Below are 19,470 nucleotides of genomic sequence, written 5' to 3' on the forward strand. Positions count from 1 at the left end.
ACTTAGAAGCGCATACTACTTTTTCCCTCGCCCTACCAAATTGATGTACACTTGAGCATTTAAAGATTTGCTAGCAAATGACTTATCCATTTAAAAGCCCTTTTTTAAATAAAGAATCACAAAAGAGAAAAAGGCATCAAATCGCTCCTGGAAAAATTGCTGATAATAATAAATTAATAAGAAAGCGATAGTTACAATTTTCAGCTATATTGTTTGGTTTCTAACACCTATAAACAGCTAGCACTTGCCACTTAATTTGGTTGTACTCTTTCAACATGTTCCTCTAAGCATTTCGTCACATTTCCCAGTTGATTCTTCATTCGGTGACATACAAACAAAAGATTACGTACTCACGAACATGATAAGGATAGAAATTCCAATTAATTTAATTTGTTCTTTCTTGTTAATTTAAAACCAAGCAATGTATATCACAAATGTATGCATATGTGACAATAATGTTGTACAAATTTGATGCCCTACACATATCACCTCATACACAACTAGTATGCTCAAATCTGTAACCTAATCTTATCCATATTTATACGACTCAACCTATTCATGCCGTGGGCCTTAACTCTGATACCAGCCAGCTTATCACAATTTTGGTCTTTAAAACATTCCATGAATCAAAGAGGCGTGTGTGCACACAACTTTTATTTTATTATTTCAACTTTTCAGTGGATGGGAATTAGGAAAATGGTATCTCAAACAATTTTTCGGTCCAAAACAAATTAACTTTGTTCTTAAGTTTTCTCTCATGTAAACAACAATAGTGTTAGTCCCTTCATGACGTGAATTTTTCTTCTTCTTGTGTTTTGCACCATGTGGGTTTGATATGGAAATGTAATATTCTTCCTTGTCGAAATTTAAAAAAATAAAAATAAAAATATATATATATATATATATATATATATATATAAAGAATAATTATATTTTGACAATCTAAAATTTTAAACACTCAATCAATAATTATCTTTTTTATTTGTTTCTTTTTATATTATTATTTATATTAATCATTTTTCTCTTTTTTCTTTTTTTTTCTCTCGAGTTATAAATAAATTAAGGTTATTCAAAAACATTTTTCATAAATAAATAAACATGTATAAGTATAAATATGTATATGAAACGGTGGGCGACGAGAGGCCCACGGTAATTGATGAAATTAATGATCTAACATATGAAAAGACTAAAAATAAAAGGAAAAAAAAATTGAAACTGTGCTTACTCTTCTGGCCTTCTCTGTCAATGAGTAACACAGGCTAGCTAGGCTGCATTGACGGTTGTGAATAAAGTTCTGCCGCTTCGAGAAAGAAGATGAACAAGAATGAATGTCTAGAATTAATTATGCCTACACCCCTACAGGAAAATAAACTAAAAATTAAATTCAACTCCAGCTAGAATTTCAGAGAAAAAGTTCTGAGATAAGATGAGTTGATTAGTTTTAAATATAATTATAACCAAACAAAATTTTGATTTACTAAATTCGCGTTGAAGATCTCAAGTTAGTTAATAAGTAATACGACTAAAATAGTTATATACATCAGCATAATCCTCATCGTCTTACGAGCCAGTTTTATATATATATATATATATTGGTCTAGTAAAAATATAAATTTTAAGATGATACCATTCTTATTTAATAAATGATGAATGCCTGTACGCCTGTACGGTTATTTAATATTATTTTTGTTCATTTATTTATTTTCTTATTTGTATTTATCCTTTTTATTTTTATTTAGAAATAAGGATAATCTTTATTAATATAAGAGATATTATTATCAAAATCTTTATCAAGATAAGAGAAATACTTATTAAGTTATAAAGTCAGGTAATGATTCACCAACCAGCTAGTTCTTTTTATGAGGCATAAATGAGAGAACTTATCCTGAAAGTGAAAGAGTTATTGAAAATGCGTTGAAACATATATTTTTAATACATTGTTTTTAACATGTTTTTTTATTTTTTTTATTAAAATTTATCAATAATTATAAAATTATGAGACATGTTCATTTAATAAGATGTGAGATATGTAAATTTTGTGACTTCTAATAATTTTAACTAATTAAGGAGTGTATGATAAAAAAAATAGTTAAAAAAAAGAATTGTTAACATTTCTTTTTTAATAATTGTTGTTGGATTTATCGAACCATTATCAAGCTATTAGATTATTCTCAATGTTCAATCACATAAATTTTACCTTAAAAATATTACATGAGGAATAGACGTATATTTAATATTAAGTAATAATATATCCTAAATAATATATATAACTAGATGATAATCTTTATTTCATAAGTTAACTTTTAAGATTAAGTAACTTAATCTAAATTTAAAGACTTCTTTATACACAAATTTATTGGAGTTATATATTATAAGGGTATATCCATCTATATATTGAAATTTGAAAGCATTCATTCATGTCAATAGAAGGATTTGATTTGCTCTCTCTTTTCAATCTTCAATAAAATGCTATCGATCGACTCATTAAGAAAAAAAAATACTAGTACTTGGGGGGGAAATCACCAATTAATAGAAGTAAAAAAAATTATGCTTGCTTAGCAATATTTTTTATTAGGAAACAGACATGGTACCAAAATTTGAGTCTTAACCAAGCAAGCTTTTCCTAAATAAATAAATAAAAAACCAAGCAAGCTTATGGTATAGAACAACATAACATCTTGATTTCACAAGCAATATCCGGAAAAACAAAGACAACCAATGCCAGCCTTCAAGTCCAGTACCAATTCCAACCCAACTAGCTAGGAAGACTAGATCCTGTAATTTCGGTATAGATCCTCGTTAGTGTCGCATCTAAAGCACTTTTTTTTGGTACAAACAATTACATCAAAAGTACTTATGCTTGCGTGTATCACCGTGTTTGTTCACTTTTTCTTGTTCATTACTAATCCCCATGTTCTCATAGTATTGGATTTTGATGTGCAATTGAATTCAAGACAGGTCCTCAATGTCCAAGACCTTTTCAATCTTCGAATCATATTCTTAATGTATGGTCAAATACACTTGATGACAAAAAAATAAGGTCAAACATCACTGTCTTTGGTCGATCCAATTAGATGCATCAGATCTTGGGGACATCCATTAATGTTTGAGCTAATTAAGCGCAATCATCAATACGCATATAATGAAAACGAGAGTGTACCTAAAGCACCGTAGACTAATCCCACTTTTCTTTATTTTCTTATTATCCACAAATCTCATTTACTTTCCTACTTTCTGTTGTTTGGAACTTGGATCACAGCTTGGTGAAAAGTGGTTTAAATCTTTGGTTCAAATCTGGTTGTACATCATAATTTAAGTTATATAATCTGTTAGCATAAACACTGATATTTTTCCAGAGTTTAATTTTAAATGTCTGTTAATGTAAAAAAATACTATTAACTAATTAAAACATTTTATATATATATATATATATATATATATATATATATATATATATATATATATATATATATATATATTTTAGAAATAATTAAATTATAAGCATTTGCATTTTTTATATAATAATTTTAGATTAGAGAAGTGTTAAAAATATATTTTTTAATATGTTCTTTTTAATACACAATCTATTGATTAAAACTTATTAAAAATTATCAAATTAAGGAAAAAATAATTAATTAAAAAATGAATCTTATTAAAATGTGTAATCTTTAATAAATTTTAACCAACTATAACGTGTTAAAAAATTATTAAAAAAATATATTTTTCTTCAAAATTAAAAGTAATTTTTTATATTATTGATATGTTTTGAAATAAGTTATTTATTCATTATATCCAACAATAACATCACACTCACATAAATATAAAATTAATCGGATGATTAAAAAAATCACTAATTTAATCTCCTGTATTAATAATTAACATTGGGCCAAAAAAGAATCACACTCACGCGCCTTTAAGTAACATGTAAGACAAATAATAAAAGAATTGACAAGATGCAATAGTAAGTATATCTATATTGTAAGAGTAAAAGAGCAATAGATGAAACAGAAACTTAATTGTTCACCAATGTCGGCCACTTACATTATAAATTCTGAGTGTAAACATTATAATGAGTGCCATAATTATTAATTACAGTTACTCAACTAACAAGAACATCAACCATCGTCATCAGTAAAAAGTAACTGGTCTAATTATCCTCTCTTTACCCCCAAGCAACTAGCACTCAGTATTGTCGATCTCTTACTTATTGGTGCCAAAAGCCTACCTATAATATTGTCTTTATAACATTGCCGCATTCTCTCACCAATCTTGAACACGGCACCCTTAAAATACTAACATGTCACCAACAAAAATTTTCTATAATATAAGTTAGAGCTGTTAATTCAGGCCACATCAGTCTAAAAGAGACATCATGGTCAACACATTTTTGAGTTAAGTTGCTTCAGGTCAATTTAATGATAGGCTGAAATAGTTGCTAGCCCAGTAGGTCGTTGGTCAAAGGGTCATTTCATTGTAACTCATTTTTAAAATATAAAAAATTAAAAATTATTAAAATAAAATATTTTTAATCATTATTTAAAGTAAAATAAAAAAATATAGGTCATCATTTGTATTATAAAATAGTAAAATATAATACATAATAATATAAATAAAATAAACCATGCCAATTGTATATGTAACAATAAACGAGTACTAGAAATTAAAAACTAATAATACTAAATTTAGAGGAAAAAAGTTATGGAGGATAATATAATTTTTTTTACACAAACATCTAATCATAATTCATTATATATAATAAGTTTATTAATTTTTAAAATAATTCAGATAATAATTTATGATTAAGTATCGATATAAAATTGTTGTAACTCTTAATGCATACACATTATATTCCTAAATTTATCAATGTTCATAGAAAATTAATCTTAAAATAAATATTAACAATGCATATATAGTGTTAATTTTATTCTTTATTATTTTACTATATATAAAAAGGCAAATAAAAAAAAAAAGCATGCTGCAGGTTGGCCCAAATTTATCATGGGTTAGCAAAATTTTGGGTTTAATTTGATTATATAGGCTGAAATAAGTTTGAGTTTAAATTTTCACTGCTTAATCTAATTTATGTATCGGTTTAATCGAGTTAGTCCATCGAGTCACACACCTCTAATATAAGTTATGCTTAATTAATTGTTGATTTTTCTTTCACTTCAGTGTCATTTTCAAGTAAAGAAACAAGAAAAGGGACAGGCAAATGAAACATGGTGGTTTGGATTCGCATTAGATTCACCTCAAACAATGTCACAACAGCAAATAGCACATTCATGCCAACTACAATATGCCCACTTTATATAATAATAACAATATTTGTTTTATATATAAAATTTGAATTAATCTGAATTCACAAAGCAGTCATGACCAATGGTTTTTTGCGTGACCACATGAGAGAAAACAATTAAAGTCAGTCATTATTATTACTAGGGGGTGTTTGTGTCAGCATGCACAAGAGTAGAACTCGACCAGCTCATCCATGGACCCCAACTGGGTCTCTTCGCTCTCAAGCATCCACAGCAAGTGCTCGAACAGCACCACCTCGCACGACACCACAACCACCCCATCTTCATCATCATGAGAAGAAGTAGAGCAAGACCTGTCCACTAGTTCCTGAAACACGGGGTGGTCGATCACTTCGGAGTTCACGAGGTACCGCCTCCTAGACTTGCCGACATAAACCGCATGAAGTTGTTGTTCTTGTTCGTGTTCCTTGGATGAAGAGGATGTTCCTCCAGAGACCCTTTTGTTGGAAGAGACACTGCTGCTGTTGCGGCTGAGCTTGGTCAATGAGGGCAATCTCTTGATGGCTGACTTGAGCTTTGTTAGCTTTCCCACTTTGGCCATTTTGAGAAGGTGTTTGATGAATGTTTCAATGAGTTGAAAAGAGAGTGAGAGTGTGTGTGATGAGTGATGGGGAAGGTGTGAGGGAAGGTTCAGTTATAAAGGATGGAGGGGACTTAGTTAAGGGGCAGAGGGGTAGCAGTGAATGATGGGATGAGAAGGGTTTCAAACACGTGCATGGCCCACTGTTCAGGACACAGCTAAGAATGAGATATCTGGTGGAGAATTGAAAAAAAAAAAAAAACCAGTTGCTCTTTTCTTTGGCCTCTTGTGAGGGGTCTTGGGATTTGCAAGCTTTGCAAAATGACAAATTCCTTTTCGCTTTTACATCCATGCCCTCTTTTTCTTTTTTCTTTTTTCTGGACCATCACATTTTCCACCTTTCCTCTCCTTGCAGTTTTGTTTAATAAGAGAAACTATTGTATGATCTGGAGCATCACGTCTCTATGGTCTCCATCAATTTTCTCATGATATGTAGCTGAATTTTATTAACTTTCTTTCTTATATTGAAAAATTCGATTATATGTCAGGTAAAAATTAGATGAAACTATAGACTCAATGATTCTAGACAAATTTGTTGTTTTGTAAGATGAAAACTTCCTGAAGTTTTATCATTGTATTATCGTTACAACATTTCAATCAGATGAAGATTTTAGTAACCGCCGAATGTTTGCTGTAAAAAACTATTGTGATGTATCATGTTTTACACAAGGATTAGGGGGTGGGGGAAATATAAGTTCATCAGTTGGAAATGGATGTGTACAAGAAAAATTAACCTCCAACTCTAAGTGACTTTCAAAAGAGGCTTAAGAATTAAGAATAGAATATTATGAAGTGAACTAACTGATAGATATATACCTTAAAATTCATTTTTAAAGAAAGTTGTTCCTTTTTTTTCAACAAAATTTTCCGTTAGATTTAACAATTTCAAGTAAGTCCAATATTATATAATAATAATAATAATAATATCAATAGCGGTACTGTCCAGGCTCCAGAGCCATGCAATCAAGTATCAACCACCATTTGTTGTAAAGCACTCTAGAAAGTCATAGCACTATAACCTTACAATATAGGAATCTTTCATATTATATTACAATATGGAAAGAGATAATAATGAGGATAATTGTAGGACATAAAAAATTCTTTTAGGTGGTTGGACCTGATAATTTTTTTTCGTTCTTGTTCTAAAAGTTTTGGAAGTGTATTACAACAACACAAGCTTTCCTTATTATGATCAAAAAGAATAAAACAAACCGAGGAACAAAAAAGACAGTGATTACGTATTGTATTTGAAATGAAATTAGGTATATATGTTGGTTTTCTTGCTTTTGTTTGCTAATATCAGGGCATCATAAAGACCAAACAAATTAAGGTGTTGGTTGGTTAGCAAGCCAGCAAGGATCGCATCAGTGAAATGCACTCAAACTGGGAAAATTCATCCACACTTCACAAACTACAAAGCATTGGTGCCCACATACTTGTCCTTTTTATGTATATGCCTTACTAGCTTTCTTTGGTACAGAGGTACCATTAGCAAGGTTCTAAATGCATATGGGGCCAAGGAACCTCATCTAACACAGCATTGAAAACTCAAATTATATGACTTTGTCAATTTCTCCAAAATTCAATTCCAAGGTCAACTAATGAAATTTCTTAGCATAAGTAAAGAATCTCTCTTATATTCAAGTGAGTTTTGTATACCAAAATTTGTGGTATTTATGTGACTCCACTGTAATTCAAATTCTAGCATTTGTATAATTAATAATAAAGGAATGTTAGCGATATTCTCTCTAACACTCTCTTTCAAAGACTTTTAATATGATGAATTAAAATTTATTGGAAAGCATCAAATTTAGCAAGTTTTACTTCTCATTTAATATAAATCAGGAAAGAAAATCATTAAATATGAATCAAAACCTCCCAAAAATTATAATTTTCAATAAATTTTAGAGAAAGTTTTAAAAAGAATGTCTAAGAGAATATTGCTAGCATTTCTCTAAATGATAATAATAATGTGTAAATATTTAGTGCATACCTTATTCGTGAAAAACAATAAAACACTTGCAAATGGAGAGTTTCTGAAGGGGAAACATAAATTAGATGTGTCATGGGTCATATGTGTGAGTACTGTTTGTGGTCCAACAAATGTGAGTCATGGATGATGGATCACAAGAGCCTCAGCAGAAGCCAAATTCAAGTATATTTCACATACCAGCCAGTGGTCCAGTAGCTCCTATTCCCACTGATTAGGCCTGTGCTTGCTGTTGCTGGCACCACCTTCAATTTAAGCCAAGCCTTTTCGTTCAAAGTTTTTATTTGAATGGACACCATAGATTTTCTGCTTGCAGAAGATGATGTGTATTGTACTATCAAGTTTAAAACGTTTCATGTTAACTATTAGAATCAAGATTTGTTTTATCACAACTTCCTTGAAGATGTATGACTGGATACCTTTATGAGAAACTAAAGAGAAGGAATTCAAGAATGTGCCCGTGTTTATTTTGCTTTTGAAAGATGTGTCTAATTTTTTGTTTCATTATATATCTGTAAAAAAAAAAAAAAAAGAGAATTTGCCTCCTAATAATGTTGTTTGTAGTAAATCATATATCCTAAAAATCTTACAAGCAATATGAGATATTATATTTATATACAGCTACTATATGAGATATTATATGTAGTATAACGTTGGTGTTTCTGCAAAATTAGCCTCCTCCCCTAATAAAATGATGGTTTAATAAAGAAAAATGGTCCCAAATCTTTTAAACGGAATATTTCTTAACTGATCATGTGCTTCTAAAGACTGGGATGGTGTCAAAGACAAGATTAGTTTTTGGGGCCTGGACCATCTTCTATAATAAGAAATGCATTAAATTTGAAGATTTCATTTGGATTTGCTAAGCCTAAATCATGTGCCACCAAATTATGTAACATACAAAATGTCAAAATCATTGTCAGTTCAACCTAAACTAGATAGAGCGCGTTAAACGACTTATTCAAACAGAGCATAACTGCTGTTTGAGAACTAATTAGCTGACATATCAAATACTTAGGTAGTGATTTTGTTTTTACATGTAACATCAGAAAAGTTGAAGGCTCAATCCTTGTTTGTAATCGTATACATACAATATGCATATTTATGTTCCTTTTGTTGGCTATTTAAATTTTATTTCAAACTTCAATGTCTACACACTCTATAGAAGACATTTTTTTATAGTTGATTTTAAACCATGCTTGATGAAACTTAACCTGGATTAAGACATTTGTAAACATAACTGAAAATGAAACGCGTGAATTATGCTAATTATGGAATTTAATCCTTCGGTTTATATTTTATACGCTGTATGTGAAATAACAAAAAAAAATGTATTGATCACATCTAGGTATTATAGTTATAAACCATGTGCCATGAAAATATAATTATATAAAGGGTCATGTTAGTTCAACTATTATTGACTAGAGCATATAATAAGTAGCTTAGCATGTTAAACAGAGAATATATGCTATTTGGGAACTAATTAGTAGACAAACCATAAAACACTTACCGGGGTAGTGATTCTGCTGCATATATTTTAGGGGCAAATCTTCCTCCCTGCTGATTATGTCCATACAATCAACAACAGGCATGCATCTTGGAGATTTGTGTTTTATTGTAATGGCTAATTTTTGTAAAGCGATTAAAATACTCGTCACATTTTTTTTTCTTTTCTCCTAACCGATGCTTTGTTTGAATATGCAATAGTCAACAGTGAAGAATGAAATAATATGAAGTGAAGTGGAATGCATTAACAAAGGTATACTGGCATTAAAGTATTAATATTTTTTTTCCTCTCAAAGAAATAATATTTTTTTATTCCATGATTTAGTAAGTAAATAGAATTGATTGGGTTATGATTTTATTATTCCTATCTTACCCTCATTAAAAAATATTTCATTATAATAACAATCTAATTTTTAAAATAAATAAACTATATTATATATTATATAGTTATAAAATTAATGTACGTCAGACATGACATCTCATAAGTCATAACTCGTCACAAATACTATATTGAAAAGAAGTGGTTTTATATAAAAAAAAAGAAAAGAAAAGAAAAGTAAAAAGAACTGGTCTAAGATAATATTCTTTCATAAGTGAGGCCTAGCAAATTGGTCCAAATACTCTACAATGGCCCAACACAGTTTGTTATTTGTAATGTAACTACAATATGAGGGTTTAGGGTCCTAGGACCCATGCAAATTGGGTCTTGATCTCACCCTAGACATTAGTGATGGAATTGCTTGCTTGCATAAATTTCAACGTTCAAGAAAGGTTAAACAAAGTTTATAAGCCGAAGAGAGTTCTACTTGGCCTAGAGTTTCCCTTGAAATTCTAGAAGTCAGCTCAGATGATTGCACATTGTTGATGGACATCTACCCTTTTTTAGTTTTTGTTTGATAGAGGCAAAAAGACTAAAAGATGAGTGAAATAAACAGTAAATTTCATAAAATCCAACAGTCTTATTCTCTAATTTAAAACTTTCATCTCTTCTCATTTTTCAAAACTTTCATCCATGTTCTTTCTGCTCTACCAAACATTAGGATATGACGAAGGTGAAGGCAATGAGCTGCAAGATGATTGGAGATTCATTCATGATCTATGACTAGAGATTGGCAGTAAAAATCCACGTTGAGAATAAAATTGTGATGAAATTCCCCCAAAAGTAACTGTCGATTGTTTCAGAAAAATCATGATAAGTTAAACACATCATGTTGTAGAGACAAAACATAGACTGATCGAAAAAATATTAGAAATGAAACTACGTAAGAACGTCTTATTCAAAAAAAAAAAAAAAGGGTAAAGTGCATGGAGGATTACTATCTGATTCTGACACGTACATAGAAGAAGGGACCTCGACTTTCCACAACTATCCAGAGAATACAACGTGGTAGCAAAAGTGAAGATGATGTTTCCAGAACGTGTGGACAATCAATCACTCTCGAACTTTCTTCACTCTTCACTAACTTCTTCTATTTATATTTTCTCTCCTAAACAACCATCAGTTATCTTCATCCAAACATAAAAGTCACTTTCCTTTGCTAGATTCTCGCTAGTACAAACATAAACATAGGTTAGTAATCAATCCCATGATGTTTTGTTTTTTCTTTTTGTTCTGGGGTTCTGTGTCTTTTGTTAGATGTTCTGGTATTCGCTAAGTGTGCTCCTTTAGCTGATGTGTATATTTTTCTGGTGAGTACAGAATCAAAGTTTGCATTGTTGTGAGAAGATGAGCAGAGTTGGTGCTGATGTTTTGAACGTGGACTTGGCTGCTGCAGTGAACAACCTCTTCAATCTTCCTGAAACCATGCAGAAGTTCATTTTTCCTTCTTCTCGTGCTCCTGATCAACATGAGACCAGAGGGATTTCTAGCATCATTCCAGTGGACATTTTGGACACTTCCAAGGAGTATATATTCTTCATGGATGTTCCTGGTCTCTCCAAGTCTGAAATTCAGGTACATACATGAGATGTCTCATCCCAATGTTCTTCCCCTCCATTGTGTTATTGTGTATTTAGAAATTGGATTAATTAGAGATAATGTTGTGTTTTTTTTTTAATCAATAAATGATAATTTATCAGAATGTTATTTTTTTTAGCAGAGTAAATTGAACCTACGTTGTGGTCTATTGAAATGCGTATGTACTTGTTTCCAGGTGATCGTTGAAGATGAGAACACACTTGTTATACGAAGCAATGGGAAAAGGAAGCGTCAAGATGGAGAGGATGAAGAGTGCAAGTATCTTAGGTTGGAGAGGAGAGGTCCTCAGAATTTGCTGAGGAAGTTCCGTTTGCCTGAGAATGCTAATGTGTCAGCCATTACAGCTAAATGTGAAAATGGGGTTCTGGCTGTGGTTGTTGAGAAGCACCCTCCTCCACCAAAATCAAAAACTGTTGAAGTTGCCATTGCTTGAGAGATCAAACTAGGGACCCCATGATTTTGAGTTTGCTTTTGTTGTTTGGTTAGTAGCTTAAGAATAGGTGGGAATGTAAAGTGCTTATAGTGTGTATGTGCTCTTGAATCCTGTATTGAAATTTGTTAAATGATTGTTCACTTCAAACCCCTTATCGATACTAATTCCTTATTAATCATCTTTTACAAAACTTTACAGGAGAACAGATAACAACAAAACTATATTCTCACCATTTTAGATAAATAGCAGAGCAATCCGCATGCCATTTTTTGAAACAGTAACATATCAAAATTTGATTCTTAGTTGACAAAATTGTACACTGCCCAAAAGATGATTACATGGGCATCAAATTCAACAGCCACAAGCAATAGTAAAAGGTAATAAGAAAAATGAAGAGTACAAACTACATGGTGATACTTCATTGCCTGATTTTTTGAGTTTCTCAAAACTGTTAACAAAAAATTTGTTGATGCTTTGCCAACACTCTATCTGGCCGCAGCCGTCTCTTGTCTGAGGAAATTCAGCTGATTAACCTTTTCTTTTCTTAGACTTGGTTTTCTTGGGATAAGATTTCTTCTCAGCATGGTCATCATCTTCCATTAGATGCTCAAACTCTTCATAACTAGCAAATGGAGATACACCTTTCTTACCACCACTTTCATGCTTTCGTTTTCTTTTGCCAGCTTCCTCCTCATCACCATCAGAGGCATCATCAACATCTCCAACCTGAATATCAATGTCATCATCATCAGGTGGAGAAGCATCAACCTCTTCCTCTTCCATATCAGAGGGTATATCCATATTCATCTCTGCATCACTAACATCACCAATCAAGTCCTCATCTTCCTCATCAGCTACTTCATCCAAATCATCATAATCATAGTCACTGTCTGGTCCTAAAGTTGGATCAGTAGAATCCAACAGGTTCTCAATCTCTTCATTGTCACTCTCATCCCCTCCATCAACCTCACCATCATCAACATCAAACAACTCCTCAGCTGCTTCCTCATCAGCTGACTTCTTTTTCTTTTTCTTCGGTTTAGTAGAGGAACTCATTTTGTTTGTGTAGAACTTGTGGAAGACAAGATCCTCAGGAGGTACATCTTCCTCAGCTAGTAAAAGAATTTCTGCTCCAATCAATTGGTTGTTAACATCCATCTGCAAAATAAAGGGAAAAAAAAAGTTAACAAGCTAAATCAGAAGGCTAGAAAGTGGTGCATTAACATATTACTCAAAGAGCAGGCATATAAAATGGATGATCAGAAAGTTGAAATTTTTTACCTGCTTGGCAGGTTCAATCTGAGAACCACCATGCCATGTGCTTCGTTTCGCTTTCTTCTCCATGAATTTGTCCAGGAAAGCAGTCATAGAGAGGTCATTTAAGGGATTTCCGTTATAGACAATGTTGGCCCCAGAAAGAAGAGTTTTGGCCATAGTAGCAACCGAAGGGTGTGCATGTGAAGCAAGCACCATTAACTCCCACCAACTTACACGGTCTGCATTGCTGTTGGAATGGACAAAATATGTAATTTATGATGTATAAAGAAAACAAGGTCACGAACAAAGATCTGACTCCTCTAAACTGAGAAAATGCACTCTGGAAGATAAAGTAAACTTACAACGATTTGATTAGAAAGTTATAAAATATAAATACAATGCATAAATTCTAAAGTGGTTAGATTTTTCAATAATCAGTTCTAACTAAGTAAATTTTATTCTCTAAAATGCAACCCCTCACTTTGGAGGAGTCAAATTCAAGTGCAACAAAAAAGATATAAATACCCCTTTTATGTTGTACTTTTGTTGTCAGAAGACACATACATACTGTTTGACATGAAATTGCTTTGGATAAACAATTACAAAAATCTTGCATATATGATATCTGAAATTATGACTAGTGTGAAAGCAAATCAAGTAAATTACCAGTACAAAGGCTCTCTGTGTCGTGGATCATAGCCTCCAGGAAGGGAAGACTTCTTGACAGATAATTGTGACTGCTGACCTTCTTTATCAGATACAGATTTTGATTTTTTTGGTTTCTTATGTTCTTTTTCATTCTTTGCAAGCAAAAAATCTGCATCCTCTGAAGCATCATCATCCAAATCATCATCTTCAGAAGATGCTGGAAGATCATCTTCACTTTCAGAAGAACTGGAGTCAGAATTGCCATCCTCACCATTCTGAACAACTCCAATATCATCATTTTGTTTAGTTGATACAGTGCTAGGCTCATTATCAGTTTCTATAACATCTTCAAAGTGTTCAAGTTCCTCATCAACAGACTCGTTCTGCAACACCATGTTCCTGTAAGACAAGTGAAGAGTAGATGATTTTTATGATTAAAAAGTGTACTTAGCAAACTTCTCAGTGCAGAGAAACAATGTAGAGATAATAGATATGTTTTTTATGCACCATGGATATAAATCTTCAACACACAATTATAAAATGTAGTAGTAACAATAGCAATGACACAGAAAAAGTAATTACCATAAAGGTGGTCTGGCTTTAAGGAGTTCAGAAAGAAGGAAAAGACATGCGCAGGCATATTGTGGTGGCTGCTGAAGTGCAATCTGGACAAACAAAAATCAGTAGTGGTATCTCTATAAAATGAAAAAGGTAGAGAAAGTGCAGTTTAATAATCACCTGCAATAGACGTTTAGAAAATGCAGCCACGCGCTTTAAATTAATATCCCTTTTCATTGCTCTGAGAAGAAGTGCAATGAACATTTCTGCCTGAGGACAAACACGTTAGAAATTTCTACAGATGATTGAAGAACAGCATAAGCACATGCATTTCTTTTCACAAGGCAAATGTAAAGAGTTTGCTTGCCTTGGATGTATACATGGCAGCCGGAAGCAAAAGTTTAGAGTACAAAGCACGGTAAAACCGATCACTTGCTATCTGATTTTTGGATGAAATTTTATCAAGAAGCATCAGTGCTTGAACTCCAACATTGAAATTCTTTGAATGAACCTGCAAGTTTGCAGTTTGTGTTAAGATATCTAAGAACCAAAATCAGGTTACAAACATGCAATGAATACGTATATGCTATCCATCTGTAACATACAGCACCGAGTTCAACTATGCTAACAAATTAGTAATTACCAATTGGAAAAGTACTGGCGTTTGAATGTCAACAATGTCATCAGCTTCATTACTTGAGACAAAGGGAAATGCTCTATTCACTCCCTGTACAAAAAATGACAACCCAGATTGTGAAGGAATTTGACATGATAAAAAAAAACAATCACAAACATTATAATCAATATCAGTTCATATAAAATTTAAAGGTATTATTATTATCATACTTACAGTTAGGAGAGATGATAGAAGACGAGAGTCCAATTCCACATGTGATTCTGATGACTCTTTTGATTTTTCTTCTTTTGGTTTTGCCTTGCTTCTTTTATCAAATTTATGATTGCTGCTTGCGCCAGAAATCAAAACCTGAAGATCTCTAATTGTAAATCTTTTCCCCATTTTACTATTTTTTAACTTATGTAAAAGAACCAAACATCACCATGATATTTCAGGTCAACATAAGCGTAAAGAATGAAGGATCCTAGGGGAAATTGATACCTTAAACAATGCAAAATATACATCTATAAGACGTTTCGCCACTTTTGGTCCATCTCCTTTATTTGTGAGACGAATTTGGCTCAAGAAGTTAACCTAAAAGTGTAGAAAAAGCAATCAATGGGATTCTTCAGCCAGACCATGTCTAAATGGATTTTGATAGATCATAGAACCAAAAATCTAATTTCCAAAAGTCATCTAAAATTGAAGGGCCACTTCTGCAACTGCAGAAAAGTGATTTCAAACAGATATATTTTTGCAATACAGAATATTGTCTTTATTCTTGAAACAAGGAGAGAAAAAAATACAGTGCATTTTATTTGCAGTGATGCAAGGAAAACAGTGAGGAAAAAATTTAGGACATACAGCATGGTACTGTGAACGAGGTCCTAAATGAGGCCGAAAGAGAAAAGAATCCACCTCGTCAATAACCACAGCCTGTAATGAAAAGGCATAAATTAACAAGAAGCAAAGCCATTAGTGCCTAAAACAAATTAGGAGGTAAATAAGAGCCTTAATGTCAAGAATGTATTATGCATGTAATGTAATTTCCAAATAGAAAGGAACCCCAAATTGGAAATAGTCATATCTCCTAAAAAGGAAAATGAAATCATAGCAGACATGAAAGCTTTTCAACTTGTAATGTTCCTTCAAGTATATATCAAACTATCAATTCATAGATAAACTTCAAATATTGGTTCAAACATCAATTATAGATACTCACAGAACTAAAAGTAAAAGGGTTAATAAATGTTCATACCTTCATGTTTGGGTGGTCAGACAAAAGGTTGGACAAGTGAAAGTCAGCATTAGATGCTGCCTTATTATCTGGATCCCCAAGCTGAAGTAATACCAAAGCCACCACCCACCAACAAAGCAAAAGAGAGAGAAAAGCCACAGTAAAATAGAACAGTCTTAGTAACAGCTTGTAGTAGTTCTAGTGTGATCACTCACCACCTATTGTAACTAGACCAAATGAAGATCAATAACAATAAATTCAGACAGGTAATAGCTCATTGTTAACTCACTTTATTGACAAGTGCAGAAAGTAGTCTACGTTCTTGCTCTGACTTCCGACTCAGTAGCACGTATACGGCCTGCACACATATGTTGATATATATCCTCCAGTAGTTTAGACAAAAAATTTCTTAAGTTGATAATATTTGCAAACCTTTTGTTATAGTAATGTCATGTCACTTTGTAACTTGAAAGGGTGAATATTAAGTCAAGTCTAAAATGGGAACCCGGGAAAAGAAAAAAAAAAACAAAGTATATAAAGAAAACGAACCTTTAATGCCTTGTTTTTTAGAGCAGGTAGCATGTCTCGTGATGCTTCTTCAAGTGCAACAACAAACCGTTCATATCTGAGACATAAGAAGCTATTCAGTGCATCACTAACAAAAGCTTGAGTGGACAACAAAATGCAGTGTCATTGACAATTGGAAATATTCTGCAAGCAAAATGTGTACTGTAAAGTGAAGTAGCGAAGTTTTGGACTGTCTGGTACTAGTATTAGTAAGCCCTTTCTCCTATTCTTCCATGGCAACATTATGACTCCTAAAGCAAAATATTATTTAAGTGTGAAAATGCTCATTAGAATCCAATATTCTTATAATGATGGAGCAAATAATTAAATGTAAGGAAAGCATCCAATTTTTAGGAAACAAAAGATGCACTTCATAAAATTCACTAGCAAATTAGAATTTACTAAAAAAAATCCTTAACCAAGTCAAATCAAAGAAATTGATATAAGATGAAAATGTGGAATTGAGCAAAGTGTTCTTACACATACCTCTGCTTCAAACATTCCTCCCAATACCAGAAAAGGAGAAGGGAGTAACCATCTTTAGTTTCAGGAACATGATTTAGGGGCCGCTGTATCAAGGTCTTCAATTTACGATCTGGTAATAAGCTGCAAGAAAAATAGAAAAACAATGTACTAGATCAGAGCACTGAAACCTTGTGTGATATTAGAACAAATAGGGACTACTATTGGCAGAGTAATGTAAAATGCAAAGCAAAGATTGGAATATATTATTATCTTTCAAATTTGATTACTTTCCACAACTTCAGTCATGAGAGATTTAATCTCATTCTTTAAGAATTTTTTCAAAAGCTATTTATATCATGATGATTTTTTTTCATAATGGGGAGGGGCAAGTGAGAAAAGGGGAGGGGGGAGCAGACCTTGCAATAAATAATTCTTGAAGTGCTTCAAAACCTGTCAAGGCATGGCGCTTTCCAACCTTGGATGTCACCATTCCTAGATTAAATAACAAATGTTGTCAATTGCTCAAGTCTAAAGCACATATGGGGAGGACAAAAGATCATATATGCTCTACTGTAAAGAAAATGTATAAATACAGAGAGACTGAGAGAGACAATCTCACTTCAAACATAATTGTGAAGAAGCTTCAGATTTGGGTAACAGCTAACAATCAGAGGACTACTGCTTGAAATAGATCAAATTTTCTTTTATAGCATTAAAAATGTCACATTCACAACATAGGACCACTAAGATTTCAAAATTTGGGGGAAGCAGATTTTAGAAGACATCGTTTGATAAAGAAAGACGTGCGAGATAAGATGACCAAATGGCCAAACAGTTGGAAAGAAAAAATAACACACACAAGGCGTCATACAAATCATTAACATACACAAATAAAGTTCCACCAGGCCCATGTATGCGTGTCTCTTTGGTTTCAAGTTTCAACAACAAAATGGATTGCACCCCCCCAACCCCCCCCCCCCCCCCCCCCCCCCCCCCCAAAAAAAAAAACAACAAAATTAATCTTAAACAAACAATCTTAAGCTATCACATTGCCTAGAAAAACAACTCAGAACTTTAAATGTTCACACACAAGTCCTCACTGAACGCTCATTGCTTACTCTTGCTCTTCAACTCACCACTAACAAACACTTAAAATAATAAACCCAATTTAAACACTTGCATGACAGCTCAATCAAAGTAGCCATAAATAACAACACACCAGCAACAAAAATCCAATCAATAAAACTAAACAAGAAAGAAAGAAAAAACGCACACACGCACTAACACGAGAACTAAACTTACCCAAAAGAGCATCAAGAGAACGCAAATTTGCAATTGGATTATCCCCCACAAGCACAGCAAAAGCAGAAACTTTATCAGCAGCAGTCCCAGACCTCTGTGTTGAAACCAACATCTTAATATCACTACTCTGCCCTCTTGATGACTCATAATCCTGAACAAACTGTGCCATCAACCTATCCCCCAATTCCCTCTTTTTCTCCACAAACCCTTTCCACTCTCCCACATCCTTCACCTCCACCTTCTTCCCTTCCCCAATCACCTTCACTTCCAACTCACCCATGTCCTCAAACCACACTCCCAAACCACTTGCCTTCATTAAAGGAAGCTTTGGAAGGTTCCTAAACTTGTTGTTGAACCCCTTTTCCCTGTGGGCACCGTTCTCCAGTGATAGAACAGGGGGTTTCGGTTTCGGTTCGGGATTGGCGTTGCGCTTCTCGTGGGGTCCGTTGTTTTTGCCGAAAGTTTTGATCTTTGGATTCTGGGAATTTTGGGGTGTGAGTTTTTCGGGCGTTTGTTGCTTCTTCTTTGGGGGCTTGTTCGGCTTGATTTTGCGGAAATCGACATCGTTGAAACCTGAGTGTGGTTGATTAGTGGACAAGCCGAGCTCGGAAGCGAAGGAGGCGATGTCGGATTTGAGGAGGTCAACGTCCTCTGGTTTCTTTGACTTGGTGGAATTTGATTTCACCATTGTTGCATGTGGAACGAAGGAGGAACCGGTTCAGAGTTTTGGAGAAGAGAACGAAAAAGAATCAGGTAGGGTTTAAGAAGCCCAGGGCTGGCTCACATAAAACTCAATTTTCAGGCCCAAAACACTTCGCAGTACCCATTTTTCTCCTTGTTTCCGTATTTTATTTTAAAAAAAATCCTTCATGGCGAGTAGAGACCAAATTTTGGAAACAGTATTTGAAAAATTGCAAACTGTAGAAAGTTAAGTTTAATTACATTCTACAATTTATTTAGTTTTTATATAATGAACACAGCAGGCATGTTCAAGAAAACTATAATATGCAAAGTTGAA

At 33.0% G+C, this 19,470-nt stretch overlaps 3 protein-coding genes across 4 annotated transcripts; 1 reads left to right on the forward strand and 2 right to left on the reverse strand.

Annotated features, from left to right (window-relative positions):
* Positions 1 to 5,213: 5,213 nt before the first annotated feature.
* Positions 5,214 to 6,197, reverse strand: LOC114390055 (auxin-responsive protein SAUR78-like). The gene has a single exon (XM_028350733.1). The coding sequence runs from the start codon at positions 5,854 to 5,856 to the stop codon at positions 5,452 to 5,454; it is 405 nt and encodes a 134-aa protein (XP_028206534.1). The 5' UTR covers positions 5,857 to 6,197; the 3' UTR covers positions 5,214 to 5,451.
* A 4,591-nt stretch (positions 6,198 to 10,788) lies between these two features.
* On the forward strand, positions 10,789 to 11,966 carry LOC114390565 (17.4 kDa class III heat shock protein-like). The gene is made up of 3 exons (XM_028351335.1): positions 10,789 to 10,961; positions 11,091 to 11,345; positions 11,545 to 11,966. The coding sequence occupies exons 2-3, from the start codon at positions 11,118 to 11,120 to the stop codon at positions 11,800 to 11,802; spliced, it is 486 nt and encodes a 161-aa protein (XP_028207136.1). The 5' UTR covers positions 10,789 to 10,961; positions 11,091 to 11,117; the 3' UTR covers positions 11,803 to 11,966.
* A 43-nt stretch (positions 11,967 to 12,009) lies between these two features.
* Positions 12,010 to 19,248, reverse strand: LOC114390564 (CCAAT/enhancer-binding protein zeta-like). 2 transcript variants are annotated; one of them, XM_028351333.1, is made up of 16 exons: positions 18,453 to 19,247; positions 17,567 to 17,642; positions 17,172 to 17,291; positions 16,668 to 16,743; positions 16,408 to 16,476; positions 16,140 to 16,220; positions 15,746 to 15,817; positions 15,383 to 15,475; positions 15,116 to 15,250; positions 14,909 to 14,992; positions 14,633 to 14,776; positions 14,446 to 14,535; positions 14,290 to 14,372; positions 13,726 to 14,106; positions 13,084 to 13,306; positions 12,010 to 12,960 (listed from the first exon to the last, which is right to left on the reverse strand). In XM_028351333.1, the coding sequence occupies exons 1-16, from the start codon at positions 19,138 to 19,140 to the stop codon at positions 12,331 to 12,333; spliced, it is 3,045 nt and encodes a 1,014-aa protein (XP_028207134.1). In that variant the 5' UTR covers positions 19,141 to 19,247; the 3' UTR covers positions 12,010 to 12,330. The 2 variants fall into 2 exon arrangements, with proteins under 2 accessions (XP_028207134.1, XP_028207135.1); XM_028351334.1 differs by lacking the exon at positions 15,746 to 15,817 and having other exon boundaries at positions 18,453 to 19,248.
* Between the last annotated feature and the right edge of the window lie 222 nt (positions 19,249 to 19,470).

This window comes from Glycine soja, chromosome 16 (genome assembly GCF_004193775.1).
Source record: "Glycine soja cultivar W05 chromosome 16, ASM419377v2, whole genome shotgun sequence".
NCBI classification, from domain to species: domain Eukaryota; kingdom Viridiplantae; phylum Streptophyta; class Magnoliopsida; order Fabales; family Fabaceae; genus Glycine; species Glycine soja.